This window comes from Neolamprologus multifasciatus, chromosome 7, assembly GCF_963576455.1.
Source record: "Neolamprologus multifasciatus chromosome 7, fNeoMul1.2, whole genome shotgun sequence".
NCBI classification, from domain to species: Eukaryota; Metazoa; Chordata; class Actinopteri; order Cichliformes; family Cichlidae; genus Neolamprologus; species Neolamprologus multifasciatus.
The window spans coordinates 18,735,293-18,750,845 of record NC_140445.1 but is presented as its reverse complement, the minus strand read 5'-3'; the positions used below and the strand labels follow the sequence as shown (position 1 = coordinate 18,750,845).

The 15,553-nt window shown below is 41.3% G+C and overlaps 1 protein-coding gene across 1 annotated transcript; it reads left to right on the top strand.

Moving 5' to 3' along the window:
• Positions 1-1,672: 1,672 nt before the first annotated feature.
• On the top strand, positions 1,673-7,856 carry LOC146514102 (BCL2/adenovirus E1B 19 kDa protein-interacting protein 3). The gene is made up of 6 exons (XM_085168336.1): positions 1,673-1,878; positions 4,675-4,825; positions 5,087-5,168; positions 5,284-5,357; positions 5,999-6,145; positions 7,073-7,856. The coding sequence occupies exons 1-6, from the start codon at positions 1,836-1,838 to the stop codon at positions 7,119-7,121; spliced, it is 546 nt and encodes a 181-aa protein (XP_085024462.1). The 5' UTR covers positions 1,673-1,835; the 3' UTR covers positions 7,122-7,856.
• The last annotated feature ends 7,697 nt before the right edge of the window (positions 7,857-15,553 follow it).

Genomic DNA, 15,553 nt, shown 5'->3' with positions numbered 1-15,553 from the left:
AATATAAATCTCCAGAGGAATGTAAGAGCCTGTTCCCAGAACCAAGAAAATTATACTTAATCATCTTTTACAAAGTAAAACAATAATTAAAAGTATTTGCTTTGAAAGAGTCTCAAAGCATGACATGAAGAACAGGCCTACAATTCAGCTTACTGAAATGAGGTGCTGTGCAAAAGTTTAGACCTTTATCCATCACAATAGCTAAAGTGTCCCATAAATGAGTGCAAATATACAGACAGAGACTGAATTTAAGCCACAAGAAGAGCAAGGAGTTTCGCAACAGATGGTATCACCACCACGGAGTCCGTTTTGGGCATCGTGAAGTCACTGTGGGCTTACATGAAGAGGCAGAAGTAATCCACAGAAAAACCGTGGCATCCAAGATGCTGTCAAGTACTATCTAACTCTAAATACACTGCTAATGGAGACACTGCCAGTTAACTTTGTCTAATAATAAAAAAAAAAATGAAAAATGTAATTGCAACAAATATACACAAAGAAAACATGAAGGGGGCTAACACTTTATTTCTGTATCTAAGTGTTGATAAAAATCTACTACAAAGTACTTTTAGAAAATCTAGAAAGTCATTTGCTGCATTAATCTTTAAAATTTACAACAAAGCCAACATGGGTAGAATTTCCACCTGTAACGATACTAGACTGTTGACCTCTGCCCATTTACAATCAAGTGTTGGCTGGTTGATTGGCATCGCCATCAGTTTAAGTATTTATTCAAGCACTTTGAGTCCAGAAGTCAATCACTACTTGCTTTGTGTTAACATAACAGACTGCGGTCTTGGGTTTTCAGCTCATTGTTGCCCATTGAGTTGATACAATGTTGCATCCACGTCCATCTGTCCACAGTTTACAAGACCTGCTACTCCTCCTACAGTATCGATCAGAGTTTAGTGACTCTTGCACACAGTGATCACCCAGTGGGTCTTTACCATTACCCACACTGTGCTCAAGGCCAATGTCATATTTGTTGTTTTAGAGTCATTAACACATAAAATGTTTTACTTTTGTTCATTCTCCCTGTAAATAATTGCTAGTGCTGTACGATATTGCAAATGTTGGTATTGATCAGATACCAATAAATACACGGCAAGAATTTCTGATAACAATAGCCATGCCAATGCTAACAATAGTTCAACTTATGCAGAGCAGAGTAATGGGGCACAATTTATGAGAAGCTTATTATTATTTTATATATTAGGATTGTGGGTCAACTTCTGTTGTTTAGATACATCTGTTGGCAATACAAAATAGATGTACACAAAAAGTTTCAGACATTTTTTTTTACAGCGGAAGTTTGAGGTATATTTTTTCATTTCCAAAAAAAGAATTAATTTAATCCAATTCAGTGGACTACATACTGAACCTAGAGGATAGAAACAAAGTATCAATCTTATCTTGTAGTATTGATCCAGTACCCACACCAGCGTTGGTATAGATAGCCTACTAATTACCTAGTAACTGCTCCTAACAGATCATTAATGGTGTGAATGTTGGGTACAGTATGAATAGGTGCTCAGGACTATCTATCCATCTATGTGCGATGTTAAGCTGCACAGTCTGTTTGTTTACCTCTTCCTTCTTGACACGTGGGAAAGCGGAGAGGGAGGGGGTGCGCGCGGGGAAGGGAGGGCACGGGGAGCGGATTAGCGCTGCGTCGGTGCCCGGTGTCATTTTTAGACTACACAACAACACAACAACGCAGAGTGACTGAGGGTAAAGTGTACAGGGTAGAGACCGGCTTTCCACCTGCTTGTCCCCCTGGGTCAGTGTCAGCATCTCTCCGAGCTCTTTCACCAGCCTCTCCCCAGCGTTCAAACATGTCTCTGTCCGGCTCGCAGACGCCAGAGGACGGACTCTACGGTGAGTGATGGTGGCACATGGACCAGGCCGTTTCTTTGTTACGTCATCACTGTTAACTATTTGCCTTTTAATAGCGTATCTGTAGCCGATTGTTGCATACCTTAAACAGGCTGTAAATTAATTTTGCGTGCGCACGGGTCGATTTATACTCCAATTTTAAGATGCAAATGTCAACAGTGTGTGGGCAAAACATTTCAGGCAATGAGCACATTCATTCCCTCACTGTGTTTGAATGAAGAGCTAGCCAGCCGTGGCTGCTTATCAATGGAGACAAGATACTAACAGCCTGTCAGACTAGGAGAGCAGGTGTGAGAAGAGGCCACAGACGGAAACAAGGCACAGGCAGTTTTATAGTTGTCATTGTCGTTACTGTCATTGTGTAAATGGATTCCCTGACTCACCTGTTTGTATCTCTGTAAGCCAATTAAGCTGCGGAGATTTTCTGATACTTATAGCTCCACTTAGCTGGCTGCACATTGCTTGGAACAGAGGATGCTGGGTAAAACATGTGGATCACTGTAATTGGGAGCTGTACAGTGAGTGACGTATGGAAATCACTGATGTGCAGGTTGTTTACTAAATAAATAACTAAATAATAAAAGATCAGTTTGACAAATATTTGATTTCAGCCCAAAACTGAAAATCCATCACTGATATGTCATCTGATAGTTTCTTGTTTAGCAAGAAACTATCAGATGGTAATTTCAAAATCCAATAATCCAATATATCCACCAGCATTTTTTTACTTTCACACACACAAAACCTAAACAGATTTCCCTCACATTTGTTGCTAACAGGGAAGGTGTATCTGTCCTCTCCAAACTGGGGTGGCAGGAGGTAGAGTGGGTTGCCTACCAACTGGAAGCTTGGTGGTTCGATCCCTGACTATTTGAGCCCGCATGTTGATGAATTGTCCACAATGAATCCATTGGACTGTGAGTGTGTGTCAATTTTAAACAAGGTGCTTAGATATGTAAAAGTGCTTGTATGAATGTGTGTGTGATTGGTTGTAGTAAAAAAGCATTTTGAGTACTCGATTAAGGTAGAAAAGTGTTATATAAGTACCAGTCCGTGTCTTCACATTTCATTAATAGTTAGCAAGCTAGGTATTGATCTTCTTTTCCCACTTTATTTCAGGGTCTCCATGCCCGTTTCTATCACAGCCTTTTTAAATGTAAAAAGAATCACAATTATTGTCTGTATCAATACATTCAAAAATATAAATGCAACTATATTTTCATATTTTATTTATCTTTTTTTTTTATTTTTACATCCACACGAATAGGACACAGCTGCTTTAAAGGTAACTTTTTATTCAATTCTAGAAAGACAAACAAAATCTGAATCTCCCGTGCTGTCCAAAAATAATCTGATTGCCCCGCAGCCGCTCTTTCAAACTGCACCTCACACCCTAATTTTTGTTTCTTTTTCTTGGCCCTAAAATGGAAACAGTCATTCTCAACCTAGCAGAGCACAAATTAATCTGTTGTGCTGCAGTTCATTGAGTCTTTTCACATCCTGGCTCCACATTACATAAAGCTGATTTGGCACAGATGAATGTGTACAGGACTGCGCCATAGAAACTGATTTAGTGCTGCAGAGTGGCATCACATAGATAAGGCAGCCAACAAGGCAGCTGTTACGTCACAACTCCCCTCTGTAGGAAAATAACTAGGGCAATGGCACAATTTCCTCTGCCCTCCCTTCCCCCCATCCCTTGCTTCCACCCCCTTCAGCACTGTGCCCGCTCATGCTTCCACCGCCTCTTGTTATAAAGCGTCATAAACCAGGTAAAGTGACAATCAGAGAGGTCAGATGAGGAAGGATACTTTGGTAGGTAAATGAGGGGAACTGTTTCGGAAGTGCTGCCTCTGTCCGAGAGATGTGGGGCAGCATGACAAGGGAGAAAGAGGAAAGAGGAAGGGAGAGGGTGAATGGCTAATCTCTCACAGAAATAAGTTCTTGCGTAAGCAAGCATGCTGTCAGGCTGAGTTAGCCCTGCCCCACTGTTTAGCTGTGGGAGCGCGCGCACCATACAACATGCCAGCATGCATGTGTGTATATGTGTGTGCTTGTGTAAATCCCTTTCTGCTCCTGTGCCCGATCACCAAACCCCGCCCCCGTGTCCATTCATTCATATGCAGTTTATGTTTTCAGCACTCATTGATGGGAAGAAGCAGGCGCACTCTGTCTCGCTCTCACTGTTTATATACGCCATATGATAATATGTGTGTTTTTTGGACGCGGCTCAGCGTGTCTCCATCCAGCCACGAGCTCTGTGATTCTGAGGTCATCGAGTGTCATGTCAGGACATCCGCGGGGCACCTTCTAAATCTCCACATGTCAGTGGACAACGACACACACCTGTCCATTCACTGCCCACTCAACGCTAAAGAGATTAGAGTTCAATAAAGGACCTAAAAACGTGCATCAGTAATGCAGTGTGAAATTTGCTCTGACAATGTTTCGGAAGCGGGTTAGGATCAGTTAACCGGCAGTAAAAATAATCTGAATATGTCATTATGACAATAAAGCTGAAGTAATCTGCATAATATAGTTGGGTAATCAAATGACTTAAGTCACGTTAATGGCAAGTATAAATAAAAGAATCAGGAGAAAGTGTGGGGTAACTGCATCATTGCATAGAACATTAAAAATGAGTTTGCACATCATGACTCCTTCTTGGCTTATTAGAAATCTAATATAGGTGTACTGAGAAGCATTGTTTTTTCCCCTTCTTACCGACACCTGAGCGTCAGCACAAACTCTCAGCTTGCCCTCCTCTTTCCTTGTCAGGCTCCTGGGTCGAGCTGGAGGAGCTGATTGCAGCCGTGAGCCGCAGAGAGAGCCTGACAGGGCCGCAGGACAGCGTTTCCACCGCCCTGCAGGGGGAGCTGGAGAGGATCCTCCTGGAGGCACAGCTGGAGTGCGAGCGGAGTAGAGACAGGTAATGATGCAGTTTGTTAGCACGAACTTGTTTTGTTTGGGGAGTTTGGGGCGGGCGAGCTGCACAGTGAGGTGTAGAAGTGATTTGCACAGTAATGAGGTTTGTTTTGTGCTCAGAGGAACTTTGCTTGTTTTCCACGGCGTGTTTGCTTTTTCTGTTCTTGTTTGTTGGGCTGTAAAATTATCACGCTGCAGCTTGATTGTTTCTCCAGACCGCACCCACCTCGTACAAGTTTACTTGTTGGTTTTTTTTAATCCACAGTCCTCCACAGGCGACGACTCCACAGTCCACCGGCTCACCAAGACCCACCAGTGAGCACGACAGTGACTGTGTCACTATACAGGTGCTGGTTTTCATTTGAACACAGAGACATGGTTAATATTTATCAGATAAAGACACCAAAAAAATATATAATTTTTTAAAATTATTCAACATCATCTGATTCTTGTTGCATTCAGGAGGAAGGTGAGCGACGGGTGGACACTGACTGGGTGTGGGATTGGTCCAGTAGACCTGAAAACATGCCACCGAAGTAAGCCTAGCTCCTTTGAATGCTACTGTTATTTATTCCTGCTGTGATGATTTACTCCAGCAGGCAAGTAGCTTAGTTTGGCTTAAAGACTGACAGCAGGTGACTCGAGGCCCGCGCCTTCAGAGGTACATAATTAAAACATTCTTTCTAGTTTAAAAAAATAATACATTTTAGAAAAAACGAATTGTAACACGAACCAGCCAAGATTCATGACGTCACCCTGGCAGTACGCCCTCTAAATATGCATAAAAGTGTAAGTAAACAAAAATAAGCTTTTTGTTTGTTTGGTTTGGTTTGTTTGTGTGTTTATAAAAAGCCTGTTTTACTCACAAAACATTTCAATAGCACATTGGGTTTTTTTGTTTTTTGTTTTTTTAATTTAGTTGGATTATACCTTTGAAGCCCATGAATCGCTTTCATTTTTATTTATGCTGCCGCACTTGACATTTAATCTCCTGCAATAAAATAAGCCTGTTTGACAGGTAGCAGTTCTCAGGCTCTCGGTTTCTTTCTTGTATTCTCAGGCTTCTCTCTTGTGCTCTCATTATCTCTGTTTATTTTTATTTTTTTCCCCCCCCGCCTTTCAATCTCCGTGCTTCCGCATCTCTTATCTCCGACGCCTCTCTCTTCCTTCTCTGCAGAGAGTTTGTGTTTCAGCACCCGAAGCAGCAGAGCTCCCTCAGTGTCAGAAAGACAGAGGTGATGAAGAGAGGCATCTTCTCCTCCGATGTTCTCCTCATTCTTGTTCCCTCGCTGCTGGCTTCACACCTTCTCACGCTTGGAGTCGGGTGAGATTCATTCACATAAACTTGACATTCTTGGTAATACTTAACTAAATAACTGGATGCTTCTCATCCTGGTAGACTTTGGAAAGTGTGCAAATTAAGAAAGCGATCAAAGAGTTGACCCCTGTGTGCCTTTCTAAGTGGTTTTAAAATGAGGTTGCTGATGTGCAGCTGAAGCTATAGATGTAAGAAAAACAAGCTTGAGACAAGTAGGGAGGGTCTACCTTTTCACTGACAAGTTGCTACCTTATGATAATGCAGTGCCCTTAGTTTCTGAGTTATAGCCTTCACTTATTTGATACATCGGGTGTCAAAAAATATGTATACTACAGCCGGTTGATTTGTGAGTTACTAGGAAAATTTAATCACAAAGAAGATGCTGCACCAAAACCTTTCTGTGATTGCGTCGGTTGCTAGCAGATTGCCATGGTCTCCTGTAGTTTTTATGGAAGATGCTGATTTGTCTGCACACACTGAAACAATGTGATGCAAACTGGAAACAAATAACTTTCAAAGAACCATTTTTCCCTTTTGCTGAAACCAAAATGTTTCAAAAGGCACTTTTTTTTTTTTTTTTGTATTTTAAAGGGTCTCTGTCCCGTTCTGTCACAGTTTTTGCAGTTCCACTGTTACTGATTGGTTAGTTAGCAAATGTTTGCAGACAAGTCGGCATCATACATGCAAAATAAAATATGTTAGCAACCAAAGCAATCACAGGGAGGTTTTCTCTTTGCAACCAAATTTACCTAGCAGTATTCTGCAACTTCCCCCAATCACTTTCCAACATGTTGGGGAATACATATTTTATCCTCATGATCAGCAGTTGCAAAGTGCTTGCTTAACAGTCTCCCCCCCTGTGTGACTGGGGTCCAAGGGCTATAGCAAAGGATCAATCATTGATTCCTGTTCTTTTTTTTTTTGCCTTTTTAGGATCTACATAGGAAAGCGATTGGCTGCATCCACCACCAGTACGCTGTGACAGCAACTATACTCCAGTGCCCCTATTTGCTAACAGTGTGGCCAATAAGGTCAAAGTCCACCCTCTCTACTGCACTAATTTGCCTCCTTTCTTTGTCTCGGGGCTAAAATAGGACCTTGCCTGTCTGTACCTGTCTCTCTATCTATCCAGCAGTACTCTCTTTTCTGTCAGCCTCTTTGTTGTCTGTGCATTTCATAGGGCCCTGGGAGCAGATGGCTGCCGACCAGTGAGTCAGACTGAGGTCACTTTTACTCTCCCGCAAAGTAACACTGATCTCAACCAGCTAATCGGGAGTGTAATCGGGGGGGGGGGGGGGGGAGGGGTAGTTTTCCTGACACAAAAGAAGAGAGCGAAAGAGAATTCTACTCAGCTAGAATAATAAATCCCTTTGATGGGAGGAGATGAAAACGGTTTGTTGGGAACGGTGTGTTCCGACAAAATGAAAAGGATAATGTGCGATACCCATTCACCCAACCTTTGAAAAAGCAAAATGTCTGTCATTTGTCAGAAGTAATGATCCTCTGTAAGACTGAGCTGCTTAAAGCAGTTCTCAGCTCTTTCCTTTTTTCTTTTTTTTGGTCAGCCTGATGGTGAATCTAATGTAGGGACTTCTAGTTGGCTGAGTGAATGTAGGAGAGGCTCTGGTTGTGCTTTTTGTCCCGTAAACCCATTAAATATTTGACCTCCGACAAAGGCAATCACGATCCCATTAAACTTCACTCCTCCAAACCTTAATGTGTCTCTCGGGTCTTTTATTCCTCTCCTCTGCTCTCACCCTGACAGCATGCATTGTACACATGCTCGTCTTTTCTAATACATGTGGGGAAAGTGAAGAATTTTTAGCCAGCAAAGCACAGAGATGTGCTGAAGTAAGCGTTGGCCACTGTATGTGTACGTTTCTATGCTTTGGTAGTCTGGAGATTATTTGCAGGCATGCAGAGACAACAGCAGCAGCAACAACAACAACAAGACTTTTAAAACCTACTGTGATGTTAACAACCTGCAAATGATCCGCAGCATCTGTTTAAAATTGATTCCTGTTTCCATATGAGGTAAATCACGGCTAATGACTTTGTTTGTTTGTCCTGATGAGCTCTTTGGTGTGTATGCCACCGGTGCTCCTTAAGCACACTGTTCCCCAGTGAGCACTCTTTCTCTTGTCTAACCAAAACCTTCCAGAAGCCTTATGACATCTGCCTTTGTCATTCTTACCTCACATAAGTCACCCTCTTCCCTATTTTTTTTTTTAAAACAAGTTGCTGCTTTGACCCATCTAGGATTTGACATTTTATTGCCTTCCCATAAACTAAAAAGTCGTTTCCTCTTAACATGTCGTAAAAATAGCTGGCTTGGATTTTGAATGGTAGGGTGGGGCTGGGTCTGAGAAGCCACCAGGGTTTTGCACGGTTGCCTTGGACATAAACGTGCCCCATTTGTTGTCTGTCCAGCCTGACCAAGCACAATTACTTTATCAGCCATTAGCAGAGCGTTTGATGTGAGGGGTCCTGCTGAGTTAATGAGCACAGCAAGCAACTTCTAGACACACCAAGCTGACAATGCATCAACAGACCTGCTTTGGCAGAGCACAAGAGCACCTGGTTTCTATTCACAGACCCCAACACATAACACGCCCAAGCAATCTATGGGTAGTTACTGGGGCATTTTTTGGCACCAGTTTTACTCAACAGCGCAAAAGGAAACGCTTAGTTCATGAACGAGGTGGATGCACGTGCTCGGGAAATGCCCATTCATCATCTTTGACATAAATGAATTTGTCACACAGCATAGTAATTCAAGTGTGTTGGAGCTTGTATAAATAGAAAAGCAAGTTGAAATTTTTGTTCTGTCCATCGTGGTAAATGAAATGAGCTTAGCAGCATTAGCAGCAAGTAATAATATAACCATGAAAAGATCTCATTTCACAACAGCAAATTATAATTCGGGGCTGAAATTATTCATGCAAAAAAACCATTATAATAGAGCTTGCAAAGGCTCCCAGTGGTTGAAGGCTATTTCTTAGTGCCACGTGCATTGTGAATGTAACCAAATCACCGCTCAAGCAACAACCTCAAAAGGTAAGTCAAATGTGCACCAAAACTGTTCAGTCTGTAGAGCTGATACTTTCCTTCATGACAACTGTAGAAGGATCGAATTGTTCCTATTACAGTTCTCTAAATTGTATTAAGGTCTAAATTTTGCATTATTAGGGGCGTGGTCACTATGCTACGATAGCTGTGTCACCCTCTGAGGTCTAAGTGGTCATGCAAACCCTAAAGGCCTTTACACACCAGACACGTAAAACCACCTAATATTACTTGGGTCAAAAATATTTTTCACCTATTCTATTTGCAGTTTTTAACAGTGACCATGTAATTTCATCTGACGAATTTGTGACATTTTTTTTTTAACCAAGCCCAAGTTTTCCTATATTTTGAATCAAAATAACTAGATCTAAGAGTCCAATCGCTGGATTTGGCAACAAGTGAAATACTAGTGGAGCTGGTACAATACCTCAGACAAACAGCTAGACAGCTAGACGGTCAATTGACTCTCTGAAATGATTTCGCTGCCTCCTCAGATTTGGTCCCATCTCTCCTAACAAGAGCTCAAACTGCCCCCACTCACATCCTGAAATGTATATAAAGCTGCTGTGATACAGCTCCGACTGCTGGATCACACAATCAGATTCTCCCTGCTGAGGTCTTCTTCTGAAGATTGGATGCATCCAGAATCTGTTTCTTCCTGTTCTTCCATCACGGTGCCATCTTTATCTCTTCTATGCATAAGATCAGTAAAATCTTAAACAGATAACACAGTTTGATGTATTTTATTGGTAGGTTTCTGTTTTGGGGGGTTCTTTTTTGAGTTAGGACACTGGAGAGAAGATGGAGAAAACACATGGCAGATTCTCTCCAATAACCTCCTGGCTTTAGCTCAGCAACCAGGAGGTCTATATTTTAATCTGAAATTAAAGTAAACAAAATGCAGTAGAGTAAAAAGGTGAAATACTTTAACACAAAGTAACACAAAATACATCCATGTCTGCACAAAATCTTATTATGTGGATAATGTCTGTATGAACCTATGTGGGTGACTGACCAAGAGCATGTCCCTTAGGGTGGGAGAGATTTAGATAAGGCTTCTAAACTATTGGCTCCTTTGCCACTCACATAATTGTTTCTTGCCTTGTCAGATGACATCAAACAATACAAAACTCTGTGAAAAGAAGAAAACCAGAGAAGTGGCACACCTGAACTGTTCTTTAGACTGTTAATTTAGTCCTGTGGATTGTCCCTGGTTCAACCCCCTAAGCCGTTTATCTTGTTATTTGGACAAACAAGCAGCCACAGGTGGCACTGGCTGTTGTAAATCACCGTGTTCCCACACAGCTTCATCCTATTTTGGTGTGATCCTCCATGGCTTCTTTATAGGACAGGACTGCGTTAAGATCTGTCAGCCCTGTAATATCCTCCCTCAAGATGGTAACAATTACAACTACTATCAAAGAAGTAAAATAAAAATCACCATTTTCTCCACATCGTTTCCTTAAAGATATTACTAGACAATGAGATTTATGTTGAATAGGGTGATAGATATGACTTTGAGCATGTTACGAAAGAAAATCCAAATCCTGTTCTTGAAGTGAGAGGAGACTGAGGCCCAGACAGAATATGGGAGAAATCTGTTCATTTCCTGGACCACACTTCAGAGATCAGACATCTGTCTTTCTGGGAAATCCATTATATCCTCCTCCTATACAGCTAGACAGGAAATAGAGAGTCCAGTTTCGAAGAGTTTGGACACAACAAAAGAATCCAGTTGAACTGGCACGGCGTCTGCGCCTTAACTTTAAAACAAGGTCACTAATTTGAGCCTCCATCTCAAGTAACATCGCTTTACCACATGTGGCCCGCTTCCCCCTCGTGCGCCACTCATAATGAGGGACAGTAGATTATAATTCCACAGAACACAATGACATAGTCAAATAGCAGACACATAACCACACACAGCTTACCGGACCCGCGAACACTCCCACACAGGAATGAAAAACCTTTTTTTCTGTTTGTATTGTGTGGGCTTAAATAGTTACACTCATGTGGAATAAACACATTCATCTCCAATATTTGATATTTGCTTCACTGGGTGTTTGTAGAAGGGAGTCGCTGCGTCTCTCTTCAGATGTAATTTGGCATTCAGTAGGCACGATGAATGCACTGACAGCAACGTTTTTGTTTTGGGTTTTATGCATTTTTCCATTCTTCCTGTCACTCTTGAGCAAATAGAAGCAATTTGTCTAATAAGCCTGAAATGTGACAAGCGTTCGATGTGGAACAGGGTGAGTGAAAGAAGCTCTTTTGTGTGCGAGAAGAATTTGTTTTCTTTCTACCTGTCATGTACCCAAACACACATGTTCGCCTTGTGCTCGTATCTGCTGGGCCAGACTGCACACCAGGAAGAGGCAATAATTGCTTCCATGTGCTGGCTTCCCTCTCCACCTCATGCGTGCGCTCAATCAAACCAGGGGAGCGCGGCCCGGGTGTGGACGTGAACTGAACCCAGTGTGCTCTCCACTCGAGTGCTTTTTTTCTTTCCCACAGCAAGGTGGACCTTTCTAGCCCAGACATGCTTGGTCTCCGTGCACCAGATGTGTGAAGGATTAGATGAGAGCACCCGGAATAAGACTCAGTGTAGCACAATGTGTCACTGTTCATGCTGTGTAAACAAACCAACTCAATTTTGAAGTGTACACGTGCGCTGTCCTGACATGCCAAGAGAACCGTCCCATTCGTGTTTTGCTGAGTTGAGTAGAAGATTAGGATAGGTGGATTAAGATGTGTGCCTCCAGCATATGCTTCCTCAGAACAGCTTGCTCAAATATCTTTAAAAATTCCCTTTCCCATAAATCTTGCTGACATCCAATGGGTCTGTGTTGACCGTTAGCCTTTAATTTGCTGAGATTCACCAGCTGTTCGGAGGTGAAAAAGGAACCTTCTCCTGACAGCAATCCTCCACCAGTGATTGCCTTGTAGACCAAACTGTCTAAAAACATGTTCTTATCTTTATATTTAAAGCATAATCTTCTGCATGAGAGCTATAAGCTTGATTCAGATTTTGGATTTAAAGAAGAAGAATTCTGTGGTTGTCTGTCCTGCTAGTGTTGTTTCTACCTCACCCTCGGCCAATGTGTTGCTGCTGTATTGCTCTATTGCAGAACTCGGTTTGTCTGGACATGCAGTTCTCATATTTCGGCTAAAACAACTCATTTACTGCTATCTCAGATTTTAAGCTAAGTATGTGAAGTTATGTTGGACACTAGTAACTGGTGTCTGTTGTCCTGCTGTCTATATTGTGAACAAAGCAAATATTGTTAAAGGCGGAGTGTCTTTTTTCATGTATTTGGCAATGGTTGGCTTTGCTCTGACTTTGTATAATAGCACACAAGACACACATGCTCGGTTCATCGAGTGCATCCTTACACACAAAGCTGAGGAACATTAATGACAACTTAAGCTTTGGAAAATAATACTGAAGGCAAAACAAATAAGGCTTTACTTCACACAGAGTGCCCCTGTCTGAGATCACACACTCCAAAAAAAAGAAAAAGAAAAAAAATTCTGGCTCCTTTTAGATGGTAAATATTTAATCCTGCTTATTTCTTGTGTTAAGTCTACACATATTAATCAGTGTACTGCCCCAGTCTATAACAAGTTCACTTTACTCAGTCAAATGTAGTAAGATAAAGATTTGTAAAAACCAAATAGGGCTCTGTTGGTTTCATTTGCAGCATTTTTTCACTCTGGAGGATCTGCCAAGTGCTCTTTACTGAAAGCTTTTCAAATGTTTCTGAATTTGGTAAGTAAGCATAAGTTTATTGCCATGTCTCTTTGGGTCTTTTCATTTCAAATTGTGTTACAACTGCAAAACTATTCATTCTAGCAGCAAGCTACATGTTTTAAATGTTTCTCTGTAGCTAGCTAAGGGTATGCAGAGTGGGCTAAGTACTGTTTCCATTATAAGCTTAAGTATTATTTGTAATTTTTTTAAGGTAGTAAATTAGGCACAAACACATCATTACACCACCAACACACCACTAGTTATTGGCCAACATTTTAAAATTCTTCTCATTCAATTTTGATGAGCCTGTGCAAATTTCACAGGTTTTCACAGGTTTCCTGATTTAGCTGACAGGAATGGCACCTGGTGTAATTTTCTGCCTCTATAGCCCATCTGCTTCAAGGTTTATTGTGTTCTGCCTTCAAACATGCTTTTCTGTATACCTCAACAGTAAGAAGTATAAATTTGAGTTGCCTTCCTATCATCTCGTCCTCTGACCTCTGTCATCAAAAAGTCATTTTCTCCCAAGTTAAGTGGGGACTCTGCTCACTGGATATTTTCTCTTTCTCTGACCATTCTCTGTGAACTCATGAGATGGTTGTGTGGGTCCACAGTGTCTGAAATATTTAGAATAGTCCTTCTGGCAATTAATGCATACCAAGTAAGAAAACATGGCTATCAATCTCTAATCCATTTGCATTTACTAATTGTTATTTAGCATTACTGTACTAATATTGAGTACAGGGGTCTAAAAACGTTTCTTTCATTCATTCAGTGATTTGTTGGGAAATTTCAACAATTTTTTTCAGTGTTGATTCACTTGGTGTTCAAAAGACTAAAACACTTTAAGTGTATTAAAAATATGAACAGAAAGGATTTCATTAGCAATAAAATAGCACCTGAGGTTTTGGTTAACAATAGTCAGTCTTGTAGTGAGGTTATGGGTTTATGTCAGCTAAGCTAACTCTGCTTCGCTAGCTAAAATTAGACTTTATGTATAGATAGTTAAACAGACAAATACATTGATAATACCATACATGTGTTTTGTAGTCCCAGTATTTTCACAAAACACTTCTTTGCTTTTGCATTAGATGACTCCTCTCAGTCTGTGATGAGCTACTCCAAATGAGAACACTTTGAAAAGTGTGCCCTCATCCAATTGATGTAAAGATTGGTAGCAATGGAGAAAAAGTTAGAGGCTTATCAAAGTCTGTAAGATTCCTTCTCTGGCGAACATAAATGTCTGTATCAGTTTTCATGGCAGTCCATCTGGTACTCAGTGAGATGTCTGAACCAAGGCAAAGGTAATGTCTTTTAAAGTTGTGCTGCTAGCATGGCTAAAAATAAAAACAGTCAAAAACTGTCAGAAAAACAGGAAAAGGTTGCATCGGGGTTGTTTGTATGAAAAACAGAAAGAAAGGAAAATGCACTGCCTAGCTGACTGGGTGTCGAGAAACTAAAGCAGTGATTTACAGCAGTCTCCATCTACAGAGGTGTGTAGGTGTAGGCGAAACATCCACTCAGTTGGAGTGAATGAGTCTGAACGCATCCAGCTGGTGCGAGTGACTGAAAGAGCAGCTGTATAGTCTGAAATGATCCGAGAATGAACTCACAGTTTACACATGGCAAAACCATCAACCATAACTTCTAACGCTGACTTTGCGGGGGCTTTCATTAATACCCTTGCATAATACTGAGTAATCTAGCGAGGCACTGGAGCCGCATTGTTGTTTTAAAAACGGTATGTTCCCTTATTGCACGGAGAATATCTTTGTGCACATTTCATCAATCTTCTAACATAATAGCTATGTTTTTCCAACAAGAGCAGGTTCACGTTACAGTGTCCATAACTGACGCCGCCTTGAGCGATTTTACAGGGATATGAAGTTGGGCAATTTGGTCAAGTAAATAAAAGTAAAGAGGAAAAAAACAGCAACAGTTTATTCGGTATTCTGTTATTTCTAAGTTTTAGACAAGTCCAACTTCAGCTCGAATACCTCAAGGCCCGGTGCTAATTGAATCTACAACAGTAATAAGTTTTGCCTCATTTCTACACATTTTTTTGCACCATATTACTTCTACAACATTTGATGTATAATTTGTATTCATACCCTCTGCGCTGTGTTAGACGATTCCAGGAAACTGGGCGGCGTTATCCACCATGACATACCAATTTGGCTCAAGAATTTGCAGACTAAATATGCTGCAGGATGTGGGCCCATTTATTAGGCCTCTGCCTTGAGTTCAGAGCTACAGTCTGCCTAACACCAAAAATTCAGGCAATTTAATGCTGTAATTTTGGGTTTGGAGTGAGTCCTCTCCACCAGACTGGGGTGAGGTTTCGATAGAAGCGGCAGATTTAATGAGGTGTTGGCTCAGACCCCTGTGACTTGCTGACTGGCTGCTGTTACATAACTTCATCAGGTAAGACAGTGCAGTGCTTGTAAGGCTCCTCATCCTACAGCGTAATGAGCCCTTAACCACTCAGCGCAATAGCAAGGAGACTTATGGTCACCTCCAGCTGTGTCTGTAAAAGTCTGTCCGTTCTTCAGACCTCCTAATGTAAGTCGTTTTGTGAAAGAGCTTCTTATGAGGAA